Source organism: Embiotoca jacksoni, unplaced genomic scaffold (genome assembly GCF_022577435.1).
Source record: "Embiotoca jacksoni isolate LCO1_2020_lvr unplaced genomic scaffold, fEmbJac1.0.p SCAF_57, whole genome shotgun sequence".
NCBI classification, from domain to species: Eukaryota; Metazoa; Chordata; class Actinopteri; family Embiotocidae; genus Embiotoca; species Embiotoca jacksoni.
In genome coordinates this window covers 1,410,365-1,425,186 of record NW_027185411.1, presented here as the reverse complement: position 1 = coordinate 1,425,186, position 14,822 = coordinate 1,410,365, and the positions used below count along the sequence as shown (strand labels likewise).

Here is a 14,822-nt window from a genome sequence, read left to right as displayed (position 1 = left end):
TTTCCGGCAACATTTGTTTCTATTTCAAAATAAAAGCATCTAATCGCGGCTAAACAAGACCGTAACTTCCGGCAACACTTGTTTCTATTTCAAAATAAAAAAAAAAAATATCGACGTCTCTACATTTTGGGAAAACGTAAATCGATCGAAAAGGTGAAGCCCTATAATTCTTCACCGTTATTTGTCTCTATGTTTATGGCAGGTCTCTACGCTATGTAGAGTTCCTCCTTTAATGATCAAAGTTTGCGCATTTATTTTGGAAAACTCGCCAAACGTCGTCGTCCAGTATTGATGGCGTCACGGTGTGCGACAAACGGCATGCCTTCCTGCAGTTGTATTGAGCCATGAAGTTGTATTTACCTGGAAGGAACCCGACTTAGTGATTCAGATTGGACATTCAATGGTGCTGTGAGTCGCATTGATAATGTTATAATCATAGTTATGATTATAATACTGTGTAGAGAAAACGAGATTGATATTTGGCTTTAAAGAAGTGGTAGTATTTAGAAACAGCAAAGTTAACAGGCTGGTGTCTTCTCCAGGTTGGAGATTCATGTCACTAAAAAGCATGTGTCAGTTTGGTGGTTAGCTGGTTTGGGAAGTAAGACTTTCTAAAGTTTGATATAAGTCAAAGATTATATCTGATTTATTAATGTGACACTTTTTACCAAAAATAGTTTACATTAATTTCTGTTGTGCCCAGAGGTTAGACATCCCAACATGAGCTCCACCGTGCTTTTAAAAGTGAGAATATGTCTCAAGTCCTCGCAGCCTTTCTTCACACCGACGACGGCTCTGTGGAAGTCACCCGCACGCTTTTTGTGCATCAGAGACACAAACTCAAACCTGGGGGGCAGACAGACGGAGGGACGGAGCAGCGGACGGACCGATGGACACGGCAGGACGCCAAACGGCACCGTCCGACGGGGGAGAGACGAGTTACGGGATGAGGACGTAGTGAGCAGGAGACGCGAGAAGCCGTCCTTCCCCAAATCTGTGTTTGCTGCCGGGACGGCGAAGAGGACCACAGACTTCCTGAAGAGGAAAACATCTCCGGTGTCCGAGGAAGAGGAGGAGACTGAACGGAGGACGACTCGAAGGACGGGTGGGACACAGAAGGAATCTCCCTACGCTCTGAAAAACTCTGCGTGTGTGTTTGTTTTTGTTTTTTTTATTGTGATTTGTTTCGTTGACGTGTCGCAGGAAGGATGCAGCCTCCCGACCGGCCGCTCGCTGCCGCCGAGTGGAAGAAGATGAAGGAGGCTCTGGGAGACTCCCAACGTTTCGACGTCCAGATGATGTGCGCGATGTTCACCTCCGGGGCCGAGCTGGACGTCGCGAAGTAAGAGGAGGATGAGGAGGATGAGGAGGATGTTTGATGGAGGTCCCGTTGTCCTCGCAGCAAACTAAAACATTTCTAAATATGTCTGTTGTTCAGTCTCGGTCGGTTTTACTTTGGAGAATAAAACTGAAAAAGCGTGACGTGAAATCCAGAACTGAAAATGCAAAAACATTGACTTTTTCTGTCGCAGGTCCCTGCTGACTTTTGTAGCCACGGAAACGGGCACGCTGTCCTACGAGCTGCTGCTGCGGTATCTGACGCTGTGTGTGAGTGGCGGCCACGATGCCGAGGTGTTCGACGTCTACGACATCATGCGGGGAAGCTTCCCGTCTCTGGACACGGGCGCCTCCAGTCTTTTCATCAAGTCCTTCAGCCGGACGGCGCGGTGGAGGGAGGCGGTCCGCGTCCTGCAGGAGGTCAAGAAGGTGAGCGGCTGTCTGCTTAAACTCATTATGGATGCTGACGTACATATCGTGTGTCGTCATCTGGTGTTACCGTCGTGCCAAATAGGTTTATGTCCCATCACCGCGTAACTACGGCGACGTCATCGCGGCAGCGGCCCTGCACAACAGCGCAGCCACTGCCTGGGCTCTTTACGATGAACTCATGGAAAAGGGACTGAGTCCACATCAGGAGACCTGGGATGTCCTGTTTAATGGAGCGAGAAAGACTGAGGAGGAGGAAGGAGGCGCAGGAGAAGGAGAAGGAATGTCTCAGACTGACCAGCAGGAGAGGCTGATGGGGATCCTGCTGCACATGAGGAACAACCAGACCTACCCGCAGCGCCGCCTCACCAGCAGCATCAAGACCTGGTTTGAGAGGTACGAGAGACACTGATGTTCAGGTGGAGATCAGAGGCTGGATGCATCAGAATCTGCTGTAATTCAAGACAGTTTACCTTCATTAATAATATGCAAACAAGACAGTTGAACCACAATAATGAACTGAAGAAGTGCTCACCTCAAACTTCATCCCTAAAGTCTGTCCTGACTAGTGAGGCATCAAATGCATTTTTAGGAGGTTTTTGCCCTTTTTTTTCACCTCCATTATGTTACAAATATACCTGAAGGTTTTCTCATGCGTATGAACTTCCTGTGATGATCCCTGCTTGCCCAAAATATTTCAATTCTTCATCTCTTCCTTCTCATCTTCAGTCTCCCAGGACACCATTGGACAGGAAGTTGGACCAGTGCCACCCCAAAGTAATAATAACACCACCTGGTATTTATTTTTTCATCCATCTTTGTATGTATGTTCTTTTGTGATAACATGTGTCACGTATGTATATGTGTGTGTGTGTGTGTGTGTGTTTGTTTAGGGGAGTGTGTGGATGCTGTGGGTCAAAATTAGAGTCCATCCAGCTCACCGCTGACGAGTACCAGCAGCTGAAAGACCGAGTGATGGCCGACATCATTCAGGGCCGAGATGTCTTCAACAAGACCACGCCAGAGGTACACACACACACACACACGCACGCACACACACACACACACACACACACACACACACACACACACACACACACAGGAGCCTTAATACGTCTGTAACTATTCAAATCTTTTCAGGTCTTTAAAGGTCTGAACTACACATTGATATAAACAGGTTATTTCTGAAAAATCTGTTTGCATTCACTGATATTAATGGAGGTCTCTTTGCAGCCCATTAAATATAAATTACACTGATAAATTCACTTCAGTAGTCAGTTTCAAATACCACATTATTACCAGCTTTTTTTTTCTTTTTAAAGTTGGAAATTATAATTACTAAAAATTTAAAATAGCAATTTCTTCCTTCATGTGTAAAAAAAAAAAAAAAAAGATTGTCTTTCAAAACCCAGATATTTAAACCAGAATCATCTCTCTGGCCGTTTCCAGCTAACATCTGCTAGATGGCGTCATTAGTACACGAGCAGCAGCAGCTCGACAGACTTTTGATCTCTGTTCAAACAACTGCTTTCACTGTCTGAGAGGAAAACAGCTTCTGAACTGACCTCCGTCTGACAGACTCAACGTTTCACAACGAGTTCAGCTGATTGTCCTTCAGCTTCAAAGACTTTATTGATTCATTTCTCTGTGCTGGGGCGACTTTGATATTTGTTAGTAATAATCAGTCTAAGAGACAGAAGATGATGTGACCGAGTCGTCTCCTCCATCTCCCCAAAGTTTGACATTTTCCTGCCTTTATAGTCTGATTGGGGGGTTTTTTTGACGAGGAAAAGAGAAACTTCACTTTCTGTCTGCGCTAATCAAGTGAGAAACAGCACGTTAGTTTAAACAGGTGGGTTTGTTACCCGAGATTAGAACCAGGAGAGCTGTTGTTCCCGTTTTAAAACATATTTGTTTTAGGAAGTGATTCCCAAACTATGGTATGCGTACCACTCACACATAACCTGGTGGTTGAATTCAAATTTTATTATAGACAACATACAATTACAATTGAGTCAAATCTAGTGCTTTGACATTAATATATTTTATGCTAGTGACATAATTTGTGTATTAACTATATTGTTTGATTTTGAAACAATAGCCTAATGCTCTTATTGTTGTTATTTTGTCTCTCTGAGGCTGCTGCAGTTAAAGAAGTGAATTTTATTCTATAAAACATTGTTGGTGTCTGCAGCAGGAAGTGGTACTTGGGAAATTTAGTTATGAAGATGTTTTTGCAACTTTGTGCAGCAAGTTGTAAGTTTTACATAAAATTCAAAATAAAATGACTTTGTTTGCTTTGAGATATGAATGCTCCTCCTGTCATGTGGTGTGTGAGGCTTCAATATATCAACGAAAGCATCATTCAGCTCGTTGCTTTCTAAACATGCAGGATTCCCACCACCTGTTTGATATTCAGCTGCATCACAAAGATAATCAGATCTTTACACCAGCTAACAGGATGCACTCGCACGCAAACTTAAAGCCTGTATTTTTTTATGCTTCCTTTTTACAAGTGAAGGGAGTCATTATTTTATTTTGCATGCATACGTGCGTGTCTGTGTGGAGCCAAAGCACACGCTTTTCATTGGATTGGAATGTACTGGCCGTGTGTTTTTATAACGCAATAACACTAAACGTAAAAAAAAACTAGGTTATTCACCTGAAATAGTTCCAAAAAGAAACTTGGCCACTTCAGCGTTACGCAGCTGTACGTGTTGTATTTAATTTATGAACAGAGAGAGTTTTGCAAGTGTTCCTTTGTGGTTTCTAGTAGTCGGCGGGGAGTTTGTTGGTGGAGTAGTTCGTTAAATTAAGGGGATTTCCAGCATGTGAATCTGGACAGCAGCGACCTCCTGCTGAGCCGACAGACAGACGAAGACTTTATTAATGACCCACTTAAGGCAAGTCATTATGAGGGCAAACAGAGTGCTTCAGACAACAATGAAGCAACAGATGCAGGGCGAGGAAGCAGGCAACCTTCAGCCTGAATGTGCTGATAACTGTAATGTTACGACACCCAGTGACAACAAGAATAGAAACCCCTCATGCTAAATAATGCAAACTAACAGAACTGCTGTCGTTTTATATTTTGTAATATAAAATGGAGCTGACATCTTTGTGAAACCTCTTGTTTGGAGTTTCATTTAACAAAATGTTTTTTAAAGACTTTTATTTAAAGTTTCACAAAAGTTGTCTTATTAAAGAAGTCTCCCATCAGCTGCATGCAGCATGTTTTATTCTCAGGACCTTCGAGTGTTTGTGTGCCTCGAGGACGTATTTCAACAGTTACTGCACAAGACTTCAGATCTGTGGAGCAGAAGTTAAAAAAGTCTGCTGCGAAACACATTTTTATTTCCCACGATGGCGTCGTCTGCTTTTCTAATAAAAAACAATTTTACATCACTACAATGCACATGTGTCACCTCAGTATGTGTACCTCCCCCACCCGGTCAAGTTTCAGTTTAGGTCACAGTGGCCTTTGACCTTTGACCACCAAAATCGAATTTCAGTTCATTTAAGTTCGGGTGAACGCTTGTGCCAAATTTGAAGAAACTGCCTCGAGGCGTTCCTGAGATCACGTGTTCATAAGAACAGGACAGATGAGCGGACAAAGGAGTAAAATATAATAATAGGAATAAAAATAACAATCACAAGAAATAAAAAAAAAATAAACATTAAAATGCTTCATACAGTTCTGCATCGCTCTCTGGTGTTACTGCTGCAGCTACGAGGTTGTTGTTTTTTTCACCAAATGCTTTAATTTCTATCTTACACTGATAAAAATTTTAATCAAATACTGAAGAACACTGACATGTGTTAATTAATATACTAATCTTTAATATAATGTAAAATAATTCAGCCTACGATGTCCGCAAAGCACTTTAGAGTCAGTTGTTGTGGGACATTATTCTTTCATACAACTTATAATGTAGACAAAGATGCTGCTGACAGTCAGCAGGTTTGGTTAGTATGTGTGCTAAAATACAGACCCATTCATTTCTAACATTACTCTGATATAACTTTACTTAACTGTGGATTATTAAATATAAAATATGTATTTGATGCATTTGCAGATGTCCTCTCAGATCAAAATCTGAAATGTTTAGATAAACATGTGAAGTAGATTAGGACAGAACACGTGATAAGATTTAGAAACAAGATAAACTGGACTGAGGAGGAAGTTCTTTTAAATATTGTTTGAACTGAAGTTGATGATTTATTTATAACCTGCATCCTTCACTAAGGGGTCAGTTAGTTTTATATCTTTGCAGTCTGAATTTTCACATCACTGTTTATAGATAAGCGGTAATATCGCTGGATATTTTCACAGAAAACGATTGTGCTTTGTGTGATGATGGTTCTATAAGCTTATGTATGCAAGTACAAATGTATGAGTGTTTTAAGCCGTCATATTATCCACAACAGCACAATGAGCCGGTTTCACATATCAGCTCTGGAAAGTCCCTGGATAATTATACTGGACTTTAACTCTCCTCCTCCTCCTCCTCCTCCTCCTTCTCCTCCTCCTCTTTCTCCTCCTCTCATTCTCTTCTTCATCTTCATCTCTATAAATGTAGCTTTCTTTTAATTTTTTTTAAACATTTGTTAAACTTTATAACTCTTTTTTTCTATTTTGTTTTGGCCCACCTAAAACACACATCTCCTTCATCTCAAAACTAGCCTTTTAAAAACAATCTAAAAAGATGAGAAAGCATCGACTGAGTCTATCAGGCGTTTTATAGGAGCTCCATCAAAGCTTCTTTTTACAGTCACAGTTTTAATGTGCATTCATGATACTGCGCACGCACTTTAAGTTTCAAGTCCAGGGGAATTCACAGCAGCCTATTTCCATATTGCTGCTGTCTAAAAGTGAAAGCACCACCAATGTTCCTATGCTGGAAGCCTATTCTGAGCTGCAGCACAACTTTCCTGCTGTGGTGCAAAGCTGTAGACACTGAAGTGAACAGAACTCCCTGGGGGTAAAAACAGAGCAAAAGAAAACCTGTGGCGTTTATATTTGACTGTCAGATGGCACAAAATGATTCAGCAAATTATAACTTGGCTGTTTTCTGCATTTTTAAACGCTGCAGTAATGGTCGATTAAGCTGAAGGCACTGAACAGCTACATATGTCTCTCATTAGATTTCTTAGTGTATATTTGCCCCTTTAAAGGACGTTTACATAAGCACTGGATTGTCCAAATGTGGCGCATATAAAAGATCTAAGCGTCCTCCAGCAGCTGGCACTTTACATTCTGTCATATTAATCTGAGTGTAAAAGAAAATAAATAAAAAATCATGATCACTCAGGTTGTCAGAGCCTGAATTTTAGAAGCTACTAAACTTAAAGATAACACAGGTTACTGTTAGATTATAAACTGGCACTCTGCCATCTTGCAACCGAGAAGGAAAGACCAGATTTATTTTATTATTTTATTTTTTTATACTGGCAGGTCCGCGATGAGTAAGTGAGAAAACTAGCCAACCATCAGGGAAGTTAGCTCACAGGTGCTAAGACACACTCATCGACTCGGAGGAGGAACAAAGCGCTGATGTTGTTATTAGACAGCTCAAACTGTCCGATTCAGGAAGTCAGAAACATTACAAGGAGTAAATTTGACAACTGCCAGATGGTCAAAGAGAGAATAAGTGGACAGTCACTATTTATTCAGTAAGAAAATCTGTGGGTAGTTACTTCACTTATTTGTGCATTTAATGGGTTTTTACCTGCAGCTGGTAGCACACTAAATAACTAAAAACAAAAACAATAAAACACAGCAAAACTCTGACCAATATTCCATAGTTATATTGTCTTTTTTTAGTTGTACCGAAATATCTCTTTAAGATTCTGATGAAAATCCGTTGATTGATGGTCCCCAGAGGATAATCCTGCTGACTTTAATGACCCCGACTCAGATTTTCCCTCAAACAGCAGCTGGTCAGATTTATTACACATTCAGTGAAATGTCTCTTTATCTACCGGATAGATGGGAACAGGATTCGTGGCCTGAGAGGTGAGCCCGGTGATACTTGAGGCACCGACATGAATTCAACATTTGAATCAGTCCGATACGTCAGATTATCATCAAATACTGAAAAAGCGATGACGATTCCCGTCAGTCGGAGCTACTTTGCATTAAGGGCGAGTTCGCAAATATCAGCATGCTGACCACTTACTTCAGCAGGTTCTTTTGTTTACTGTAAGCACAGTAAATATGACTGAATAAATATCAGCAGGTTGGCAGTTGCATTGTATTTTTGCATGCTTGATTGTAGTTCGTATGTATGAATATCGGTCTGTTCTCTGCTTTTGTCACATTGTCGTCTGTCTGTTAGAAGCTTCTGTTAACGTCGACACTCTTAACGAATCCAGTTCAATCACAACAAGCAATAATGTCGTGATATGCAAATTCAAATACTTTTGTACAATAAGGCACAATATGCAGACATAACCTGTCTATCTTTATCTCTGCTTTTTTTTTTTTTTAACAACTAGTCCTTCACTGATCTATGTTTCTCTGGATATCACAGTTTATACATCATACCTCTCTGCTTTCAGGAGCTGGAGCGCTTCAAGGTGTTTGTGAAGAGGAGGCCAGCCTTCGACGTGGTCGTAGACGGGCTGAATGTGGCAAATAGCAACAAGGACAGAGGCAAGATGTCCGAGACGGTGAGAAACTAACAGATGCACCTGGATGCAAAATGTGATTTAAAAGTATGAAATATTTCACAGTCTGCCCTTTATGCACGTGATAATTCTGCACACACACGAGTTTCATAGTCCACATCTGAGTGGTTCCTTCCCACATGTTGTGTCTCTCCGACCGAGGGGCTTTTCTGCTGTAGTTCCACAATGACTAAACCTGTGAAGCGTGTAGGAGTCTTTATGTGTCTTAAGTGGCCAATACCTGTTTTTAACAACGCCGAGCCTACTTGTCTGGCTGCCCACATCTGTCTGTCAGGGTGTGTGTGTGTGTGTGTGTGTGTGTGTGTGTGTGTGTGCGCGAGAGACGACTTACGTTCTGTCCCTCTGTCCAAAATCCGTCACATCTTTCTCATAGTGTGAAGTAGCTGCAGACGGAGGAAAGTACAGAGACGAACGTTACTGTAGGAGCGTGTATCTGAATGAAGCTCCAGACAGACATTCAGCTCATTACAGATTCATGTTCTACTTTTTTTCTTTTAAACTCGAGTACAATTTGAAAGTGTTGAGGTACGTACGTGTGTGTTTCAGCTGTTGGCGGTGGTGTCGGAGCTGCAGCGTCAGGGCCTGACCGTCCTGGTGCTGGGCAGGAAACACATGCTGTGGCCCTCCAGATCCTGGGACAGACACAACATGAACCTCATCCAGCAGAAAGCCCACTGCTTCTTCACCGACAACATGTGAGCAGCTGACCACAACAACGAACTGCATGAAATGTGCTCCACAGAATAAAAACACGGCCAGCGTTGTAAAAAGCAACATGAAATCCCAAATTATTTATTCAATCATGAAAATGCAACTGATTTAACTCGTGCATGAATTGAAAGACGTCGAAAAATCAAAAGGTGTCGTAATCATCAGAAAAGGCGGAGGATCTATTTTGTGGTGAATTCACGTCGCTCTCCCGCCTCTCAGTTCGGAGGACGACCCGTTCCTGCTGTACGCCACTTTGCATTCTGGGAACGAGTGTCGGTTCGTGAGCAGGGACCTGATGAGGGACCACAAGGCCTGCCTGCCGGACGGAGCCACCAGACGGCTCTTCTTCAAGTGGCAGCGGGGTCATCAGCTGGTGGTGGACGGGTACGTCACGGCCGGCAGGAGGGTCCGATTTCAGGTGAGGAAAATGGAGGGTGTAATTAGGCATGATGGGAAATAAGCATATCAATGAACCGTGTGTGTGTGTGTGTGTGTGTGTTGGTAGAGTATTCCCAGCTATGACACCATTGTCCAGACTTCAGAGGACTCGTGGCACGTCCCCTACGACGACGACACGGAGGACAGGAGCACCTACGAAGTGCCCCAACGATGGTTGTGTCTCACCAAAAAGCACTGAACACACACTTATTTCACATCATGAGTTTTTTTTTTTTTTTTTTTAAACATCTATGAGAATCAAATGCAACCTTTGGAAATAACTGTAAATAAAGGATTTACCAAGTTTGATGTGTTCTGTGTTTTCTTTAAAAAAAAATAATAAATAAATAAAAATATTTATCCAATTTTTAACCATAAGAAACATTCATTCAGATTTTTTTTTGTGACTAGTTGTATTAAACAAACTACAAAAACTACAAATCCGCAGAGTCGACCCGGAAGTGGTAGCGCTCAGTCGGACGCATCACTTCCGGTGCGGACGGTTCTCTTTGTTTTGTTTCCGTCAGCTGCTGCTGGTTTAGTTTCATATTCGGTATCCGCCACAATTACATCAGTTATTTCCTGCCGTCATGTCTCGCGGGTCAAGTGCAGGCTTTGACCGGCATATCACCATTTTCTCCCCGGAAGGAAGACTCTACCAAGTCGGTCAGTAGTGGAGGAAATGGAGGAAAGTCAACCTGCTCTGTCATCACCTGCTGAGCTAACAGGCTAACGTGCTAACAGCTCCTGAGACTTTATTATAAATGACGTCATTCATAGTGCAGCATGTTGCTGTTAGTTTAAACTACTTTCAGTTTTATAAACAGGGACAGCAGATTCATTATTATTATTGATTCCTGGGAAAAGACAAGAGATTAAGTTCTGAAATCTGTTTTCAGTTTTTTTTTTTTTACTTTTTCACGAATTTTTAATGAAATATTTGATCATTTTATTGAAATGAAACTGTGAGAAGTTGTTTTTTTTGGTGATGTTAACAGCTCAGACATCTGAAATGTGACAAACAGGCTGGAAACCATTTGTTTAATATAACATTTTAAAAGCTTGTTCTTTTATCAATCGTGTCAAATATTCATCGAAGAAGTAAATTTAAGCTGTTAAATAAATGTAATCGAGTAGAAAGTACAATATTTTTCTCTGAAATGTGGCAAGCACAGTACTTAAGTAAATGTACTTAGTTACTTTCCACCACTTATAACTGCTTTCTATAAAAATGAACCAGATGGAGAACAAATCTAACGAAAAGCAAACCTCGGAAAGCTAAATAACACTTTCCATCAGCACAAACACACCGATAAAGAGCCATTTATAATCTGTAAAGTTCCTGTGAATCCAAAACAACGAGCTGCTTTGCTTCCGGATGAAACTGTTTGTGTTGCTCCTTCAGAGTACGCCTTCAAGGCCATCAACCAGGGAGGACTGACCTCCGTGGCGGTCCGGGGGAAGGACTGCGTCGTGGTGGTCACGCAGAGGAAAGTCCCCGTCAGTACGCAGCACATTTATGTTTTCACTGGTGGAAGGTTTTGGACGTACGAGTCTCCCGTAGCAACGTCTCTCCTTGTGCCTCTCTTAAGGACAAGCTGTTGGACGCCACGACGGTCACACATCTGTTCAGGATCACGGAGAACATCGGCTGCCTGATGACCGGCATGACGGGTAAACGTCTCGGCCGACCGTCCGTCCGTCCGTCCGTCCCGCGTCACATTTCTTGTATTTGTCCGTTCTTCAGGTCATTCGTATGTAAATACTTTCTGTCTCTCTGTGTCGCCGCCCTCCAGCTGACAGCAGGTCTCAGGTGCAGAGAGCTCGGTACGAAGCGGCGAACTGGATGTACAAGTACGGCTACGAGATCCCGGTGGACATGTTGTGCAAACGCATGGCTGACCTCTGCCAGGTCTACACCCAGAACGCCGAGATGAGGCCGCTCGGCTGCTGTGAGTGACACACATGCATTTTGTGTGTGTATCAAAAACATGTGATTAATATCTGCTGTATGAGGCTTCAAGTCAAATTGACCTGTTAAAAAAACTTCCAAACATATATAAGCTTGACTTTGTGAAGTTTGCGGCTCCACAAGCATTTTTTTTTTCTTCTCTAATAGTCAGTCCAGATGTTTCAGTAGAATAAATAGACGACTTCTTTCTTTTTTTTTAACGTGGTGGTCTCCCTCCTCCAGGTATGATGGTGGTCGGGCTGGATGATGAGTTGGGCCCGCAGCTGTATAAGTGTGATCCGGCCGGCTACTACTGCGGCTTTAAGGCCACAGCGGCCGGAGTCAAACAGACTGAGGCCACCAGTTTCCTGGAGAAGAAGGTCAAGAAGAAGCTGGACTGGACCTACGAGCAGACTGTCGAGGTAAAGGACACGCACACACACTTAATCTTCCATCTTACTTTGGTATTAAAAACAATGAGCTCCTCCAACTTCATCTGTTTCAAAGGTACAATATTGAATTTCCTTTCCTCTCCTCTCCTTCCTTTCTTACATTTCAACATGTCTTTCCTTCTTGTCTCTGAACAGACGGCCATCTCGTGTCTCTCCACTGTTCTGTGCATCGACTTCAAGCCCTCGGAGCTGGAGGTGGGAGTCGTCAAGACACAGGAACCTCAATTCAAGTGAGAAAAAAAATATCTTGATAGCCGTGAATAATGAAAAATGATTTTGGGTGAAAGGCTCTTTTCATCGCCCAGCTGCTGCTGTAAATGGGTTTCGTAGAATAAACATGAAGCTGGGTGTTACTGGAAGAAAGTTCAAAGCAGTAAAAAGCTGGTCATGTTTTGGCTCCGTCAAGGATTCATAAGTTTTTTGTTTTTTTTTAAATGAGAAAAAGAGTGTTGAGAGAGTGTTGTAATGGAAATTCCCTCAAACTAAAACCAGAGATGAGATCAAAGCAACGGCTTACATGGTTGAGCTTGTTCTCAGTGTTTTGTGTGTGTGTGTGTGTGTGTGTGTGTGTGTGTGTGTGTGTGTGTGTGTGTGTGTGCGCACAAAAAAATAATACAATATATGGCCATTAAATTGTGGGTTTGTGTTCCAGGATTCTGTCCGAGGAGGAGATCGATGTTCACCTGATCGCTTTGTCTGACAGAGAGTGAAGAAAGTTGGCAGCAAGTTTTAGAAAACAGGACGATAAAAAAACGGAAAGACTGAAACATCCCTCACACAAAAGTCTCAAGTAGAAAGAAAACAAATGAGGAGCCGGTGTCATCTCGTTCAGAAGAGATGTATAAAAAAAACAAAAAAAACAGGGAGATAAAAGACGTTTTACATCAGGTGGGTTCGACCCGTCATCCATCCGCACCGACACTCAAACAACGACGGGATGGCGTCCACACAGCGACTCCTCCCGCCTTCTCCTTCTGATCCTGGACATTCACGTCAGTCCATCACACGATTCATCTTCCGTCTCTGCTGAACGTGACACGAGCAGATGTGGACGACGGAGGTGTTATAACGCACCGCAGCGACAGCACAATACCTCTTACACATGGACTCAGGGCTGCCACTACATCTCTCTCACTTTACCCGTCTGCTATACAGTCTTCTCTCTCTCTCTCTCTCTCTCTCCATTGTGTTCAGTTTGATGATGATGTTCATGCCGTGGACACCGTAACAACCCAGGGAACAGCGGTGGGAGGTCTCCCACGGCGACGGTCTCCATCATCACACCTCTGTTTTAAGTCTGCTCAGGTCAAAGTCGGCTCGATCATCATCTCAACCTCTCTGTACAGAACCGCACTTCTATTAAACGCTGTGTTTTTATGGAACATGTTTACGTGTCTGTGCGTCGGTATTCCTGTTTAACATCCCGACCACCGTCGGTTTAGATTGATTGGAAATGTTCGTAATGACGTCGCAGCAGAATCGACATCAGATTTACAAAATGAGACGCACGTCTGACCGAGGTTTTATCGATCCGATACGACAGCTGTCAGAACATTTTTGTTTATTATTTATTTATTTATTAGGTCAAAGTGAGACAACACCTCTGCTAACTATGGCCTCTCTGCTCTCACTGATTGTCACGATTAAAATGTCATGAGATAGATAAATACAAATTAAATGTTGTCAATATACATTATTTTAATTTAAATTCATCCCAAACTGAACAGTGAGCTTTCTTCACTCTTTCACTGTATTTACAGCAAATACTGAGAAAAAAAAAAACAATCTGTTCCCCATTATGGAGTAGAAAACGTGAAATATATTCTCCTTTCATGAACACCATCAAAGGCTCCGTCTCTTGTTATTAGCTGTTTATTTTCAATTTATTAGATACATTACGATGACTTTTTTATGACATGTTGGAAGACAATATGACATTTTAATGATATTTTGGAGGCAGCCTGAACCAACATACACATGAACATGTTGAAGAGCCCAAACATGATCAAGGACCTCTTTCTCCATCACAGAGTAGTGTAACTGATAACACTAAAACTTTTTGGAAAAAGTCGCTGACATGTCTCAGGGCACCATGATCTGCTTGCATCAAAACAGCACCAACATTACATGATCAACTTGAAGCTGGAACTTAACCTCGGCTTTAAGCAAGTTTGTAAGTGGAGCCACAACAGAGGAACAGTTAGCACAAAAACTACCAAGCCATACCAAGGAAGCCATCAGCTCTTCTTTGGGGGAGGAGGGTTGGATAAGTTCTACTGGCTGCAATCTCTGCGTCCACTGGCCACACTTCACCTTGACCCACCACGTGTCCCACGTATGTAACAGTGGCTCCAGGAAACACATTTTGTTGGTTGACCGTTAAACATGCCCAAATCTGTTGAAAGTACCTTTAAGAGCTCAAACTTGCGATCATATTTTGATGCCCCAACTTGGTCTACACTGTCCTCAATCCAAGGAAGCGGGAAACAATCTGGTTTTATAACTGCATTAACTTTGCGAAAATCTGTACCAGGCCTAAAAGACGCATCTTGCTTCTTAACCAGTAAACACGGAGAAGCCCAAGCGGAGGAAGATGGCTCAGCGAAACCATTATCCAGCATATGAGGCAGAGAAACCAAGTGGTTCAGCAATCAAAGACTTCAAGTGTTGGTGAAATCGTTCTGGAGCACCTCGACTCCGAGGATGATTAACTAATGACTTTTGATGTTTAATCTGAAGCCGTCGAAGAACCTGCTCAAATAGCCGAGATGTAAAATTAGAGCCCTGATCACTGAATTATTTTGGGAACCCCA

The 14,822-nt window shown here is 42.4% G+C and overlaps 2 protein-coding genes across 4 annotated transcripts; both read left to right on the top strand.

The window, feature by feature from the left end:
* Window positions 1-322: 322 nt before the first annotated feature.
* On the top strand, window positions 323-9,910 carry prorp (protein only RNase P catalytic subunit). 3 transcript variants are annotated; one of them, XM_069172983.1, is made up of 11 exons: window positions 323-408; window positions 704-1,105; window positions 1,204-1,342; window positions 1,533-1,767; window positions 1,853-2,163; window positions 2,497-2,544; window positions 2,661-2,793; window positions 8,329-8,439; window positions 9,004-9,152; window positions 9,388-9,586; window positions 9,674-9,910. In XM_069172983.1, exons 2-11 carry the CDS (start codon window positions 721-723, stop codon window positions 9,803-9,805), a joined length of 1,842 nt encoding a protein of 613 aa, XP_069029084.1. In that variant the 5' UTR covers window positions 323-408; window positions 704-720; the 3' UTR covers window positions 9,806-9,910. The 3 variants fall into 3 exon arrangements, with proteins under 3 accessions (XP_069029084.1, XP_069029083.1, XP_069029085.1); XM_069172984.1 differs by having other exon boundaries at window positions 397-403; window positions 763-1,105; XM_069172982.1 differs by having other exon boundaries at window positions 342-1,105.
* Window positions 9,911-10,100: 190 nt separating this feature from the next.
* Window positions 10,101-13,393, top strand: psma6a (proteasome 20S subunit alpha 6a). The gene is made up of 7 exons (XM_069173014.1): window positions 10,101-10,272; window positions 11,012-11,106; window positions 11,199-11,280; window positions 11,403-11,558; window positions 11,801-11,979; window positions 12,145-12,239; window positions 12,662-13,393. Exons 1-7 carry the CDS (start codon window positions 10,197-10,199, stop codon window positions 12,717-12,719), a joined length of 741 nt encoding a protein of 246 aa, XP_069029115.1. The 5' UTR covers window positions 10,101-10,196; the 3' UTR covers window positions 12,720-13,393.
* The last annotated feature ends 1,429 nt before the right edge of the window (window positions 13,394-14,822 follow it).

Excerpts from the sequence above, each read along its gene's own strand:
- prorp (XM_069172983.1), top strand. The coding sequence starts at position 721 with ATGAGCTCCACCGTGCTTTTAAAAGTGAGAATATGTCTCAAGTCCTCG. Across the intron at positions 1,768-1,852 it reads TCCTGCAGGAGGTCAAGAAG|GTTTATGTCCCATCACCGCG; the intron begins GTGAGCGGCTGT and ends CGTGCCAAATAG. Across the intron at positions 2,545-2,660 it reads TGGACCAGTGCCACCCCAAA|GGGAGTGTGTGGATGCTGTG; the intron begins GTAATAATAACA and ends GTGTTTGTTTAG.
- psma6a (XM_069173014.1), top strand. The coding sequence starts at position 10,197 with ATGTCTCGCGGGTCAAGTGCAGGCTTTGACCGGCATATCACCATTTTC. Across the intron at positions 10,273-11,011 it reads AGGAAGACTCTACCAAGTCG|AGTACGCCTTCAAGGCCATC; the intron begins GTCAGTAGTGGA and ends TTGCTCCTTCAG. Across the intron at positions 11,107-11,198 it reads TCACGCAGAGGAAAGTCCCC|GACAAGCTGTTGGACGCCAC; the intron begins GTCAGTACGCAG and ends GCCTCTCTTAAG.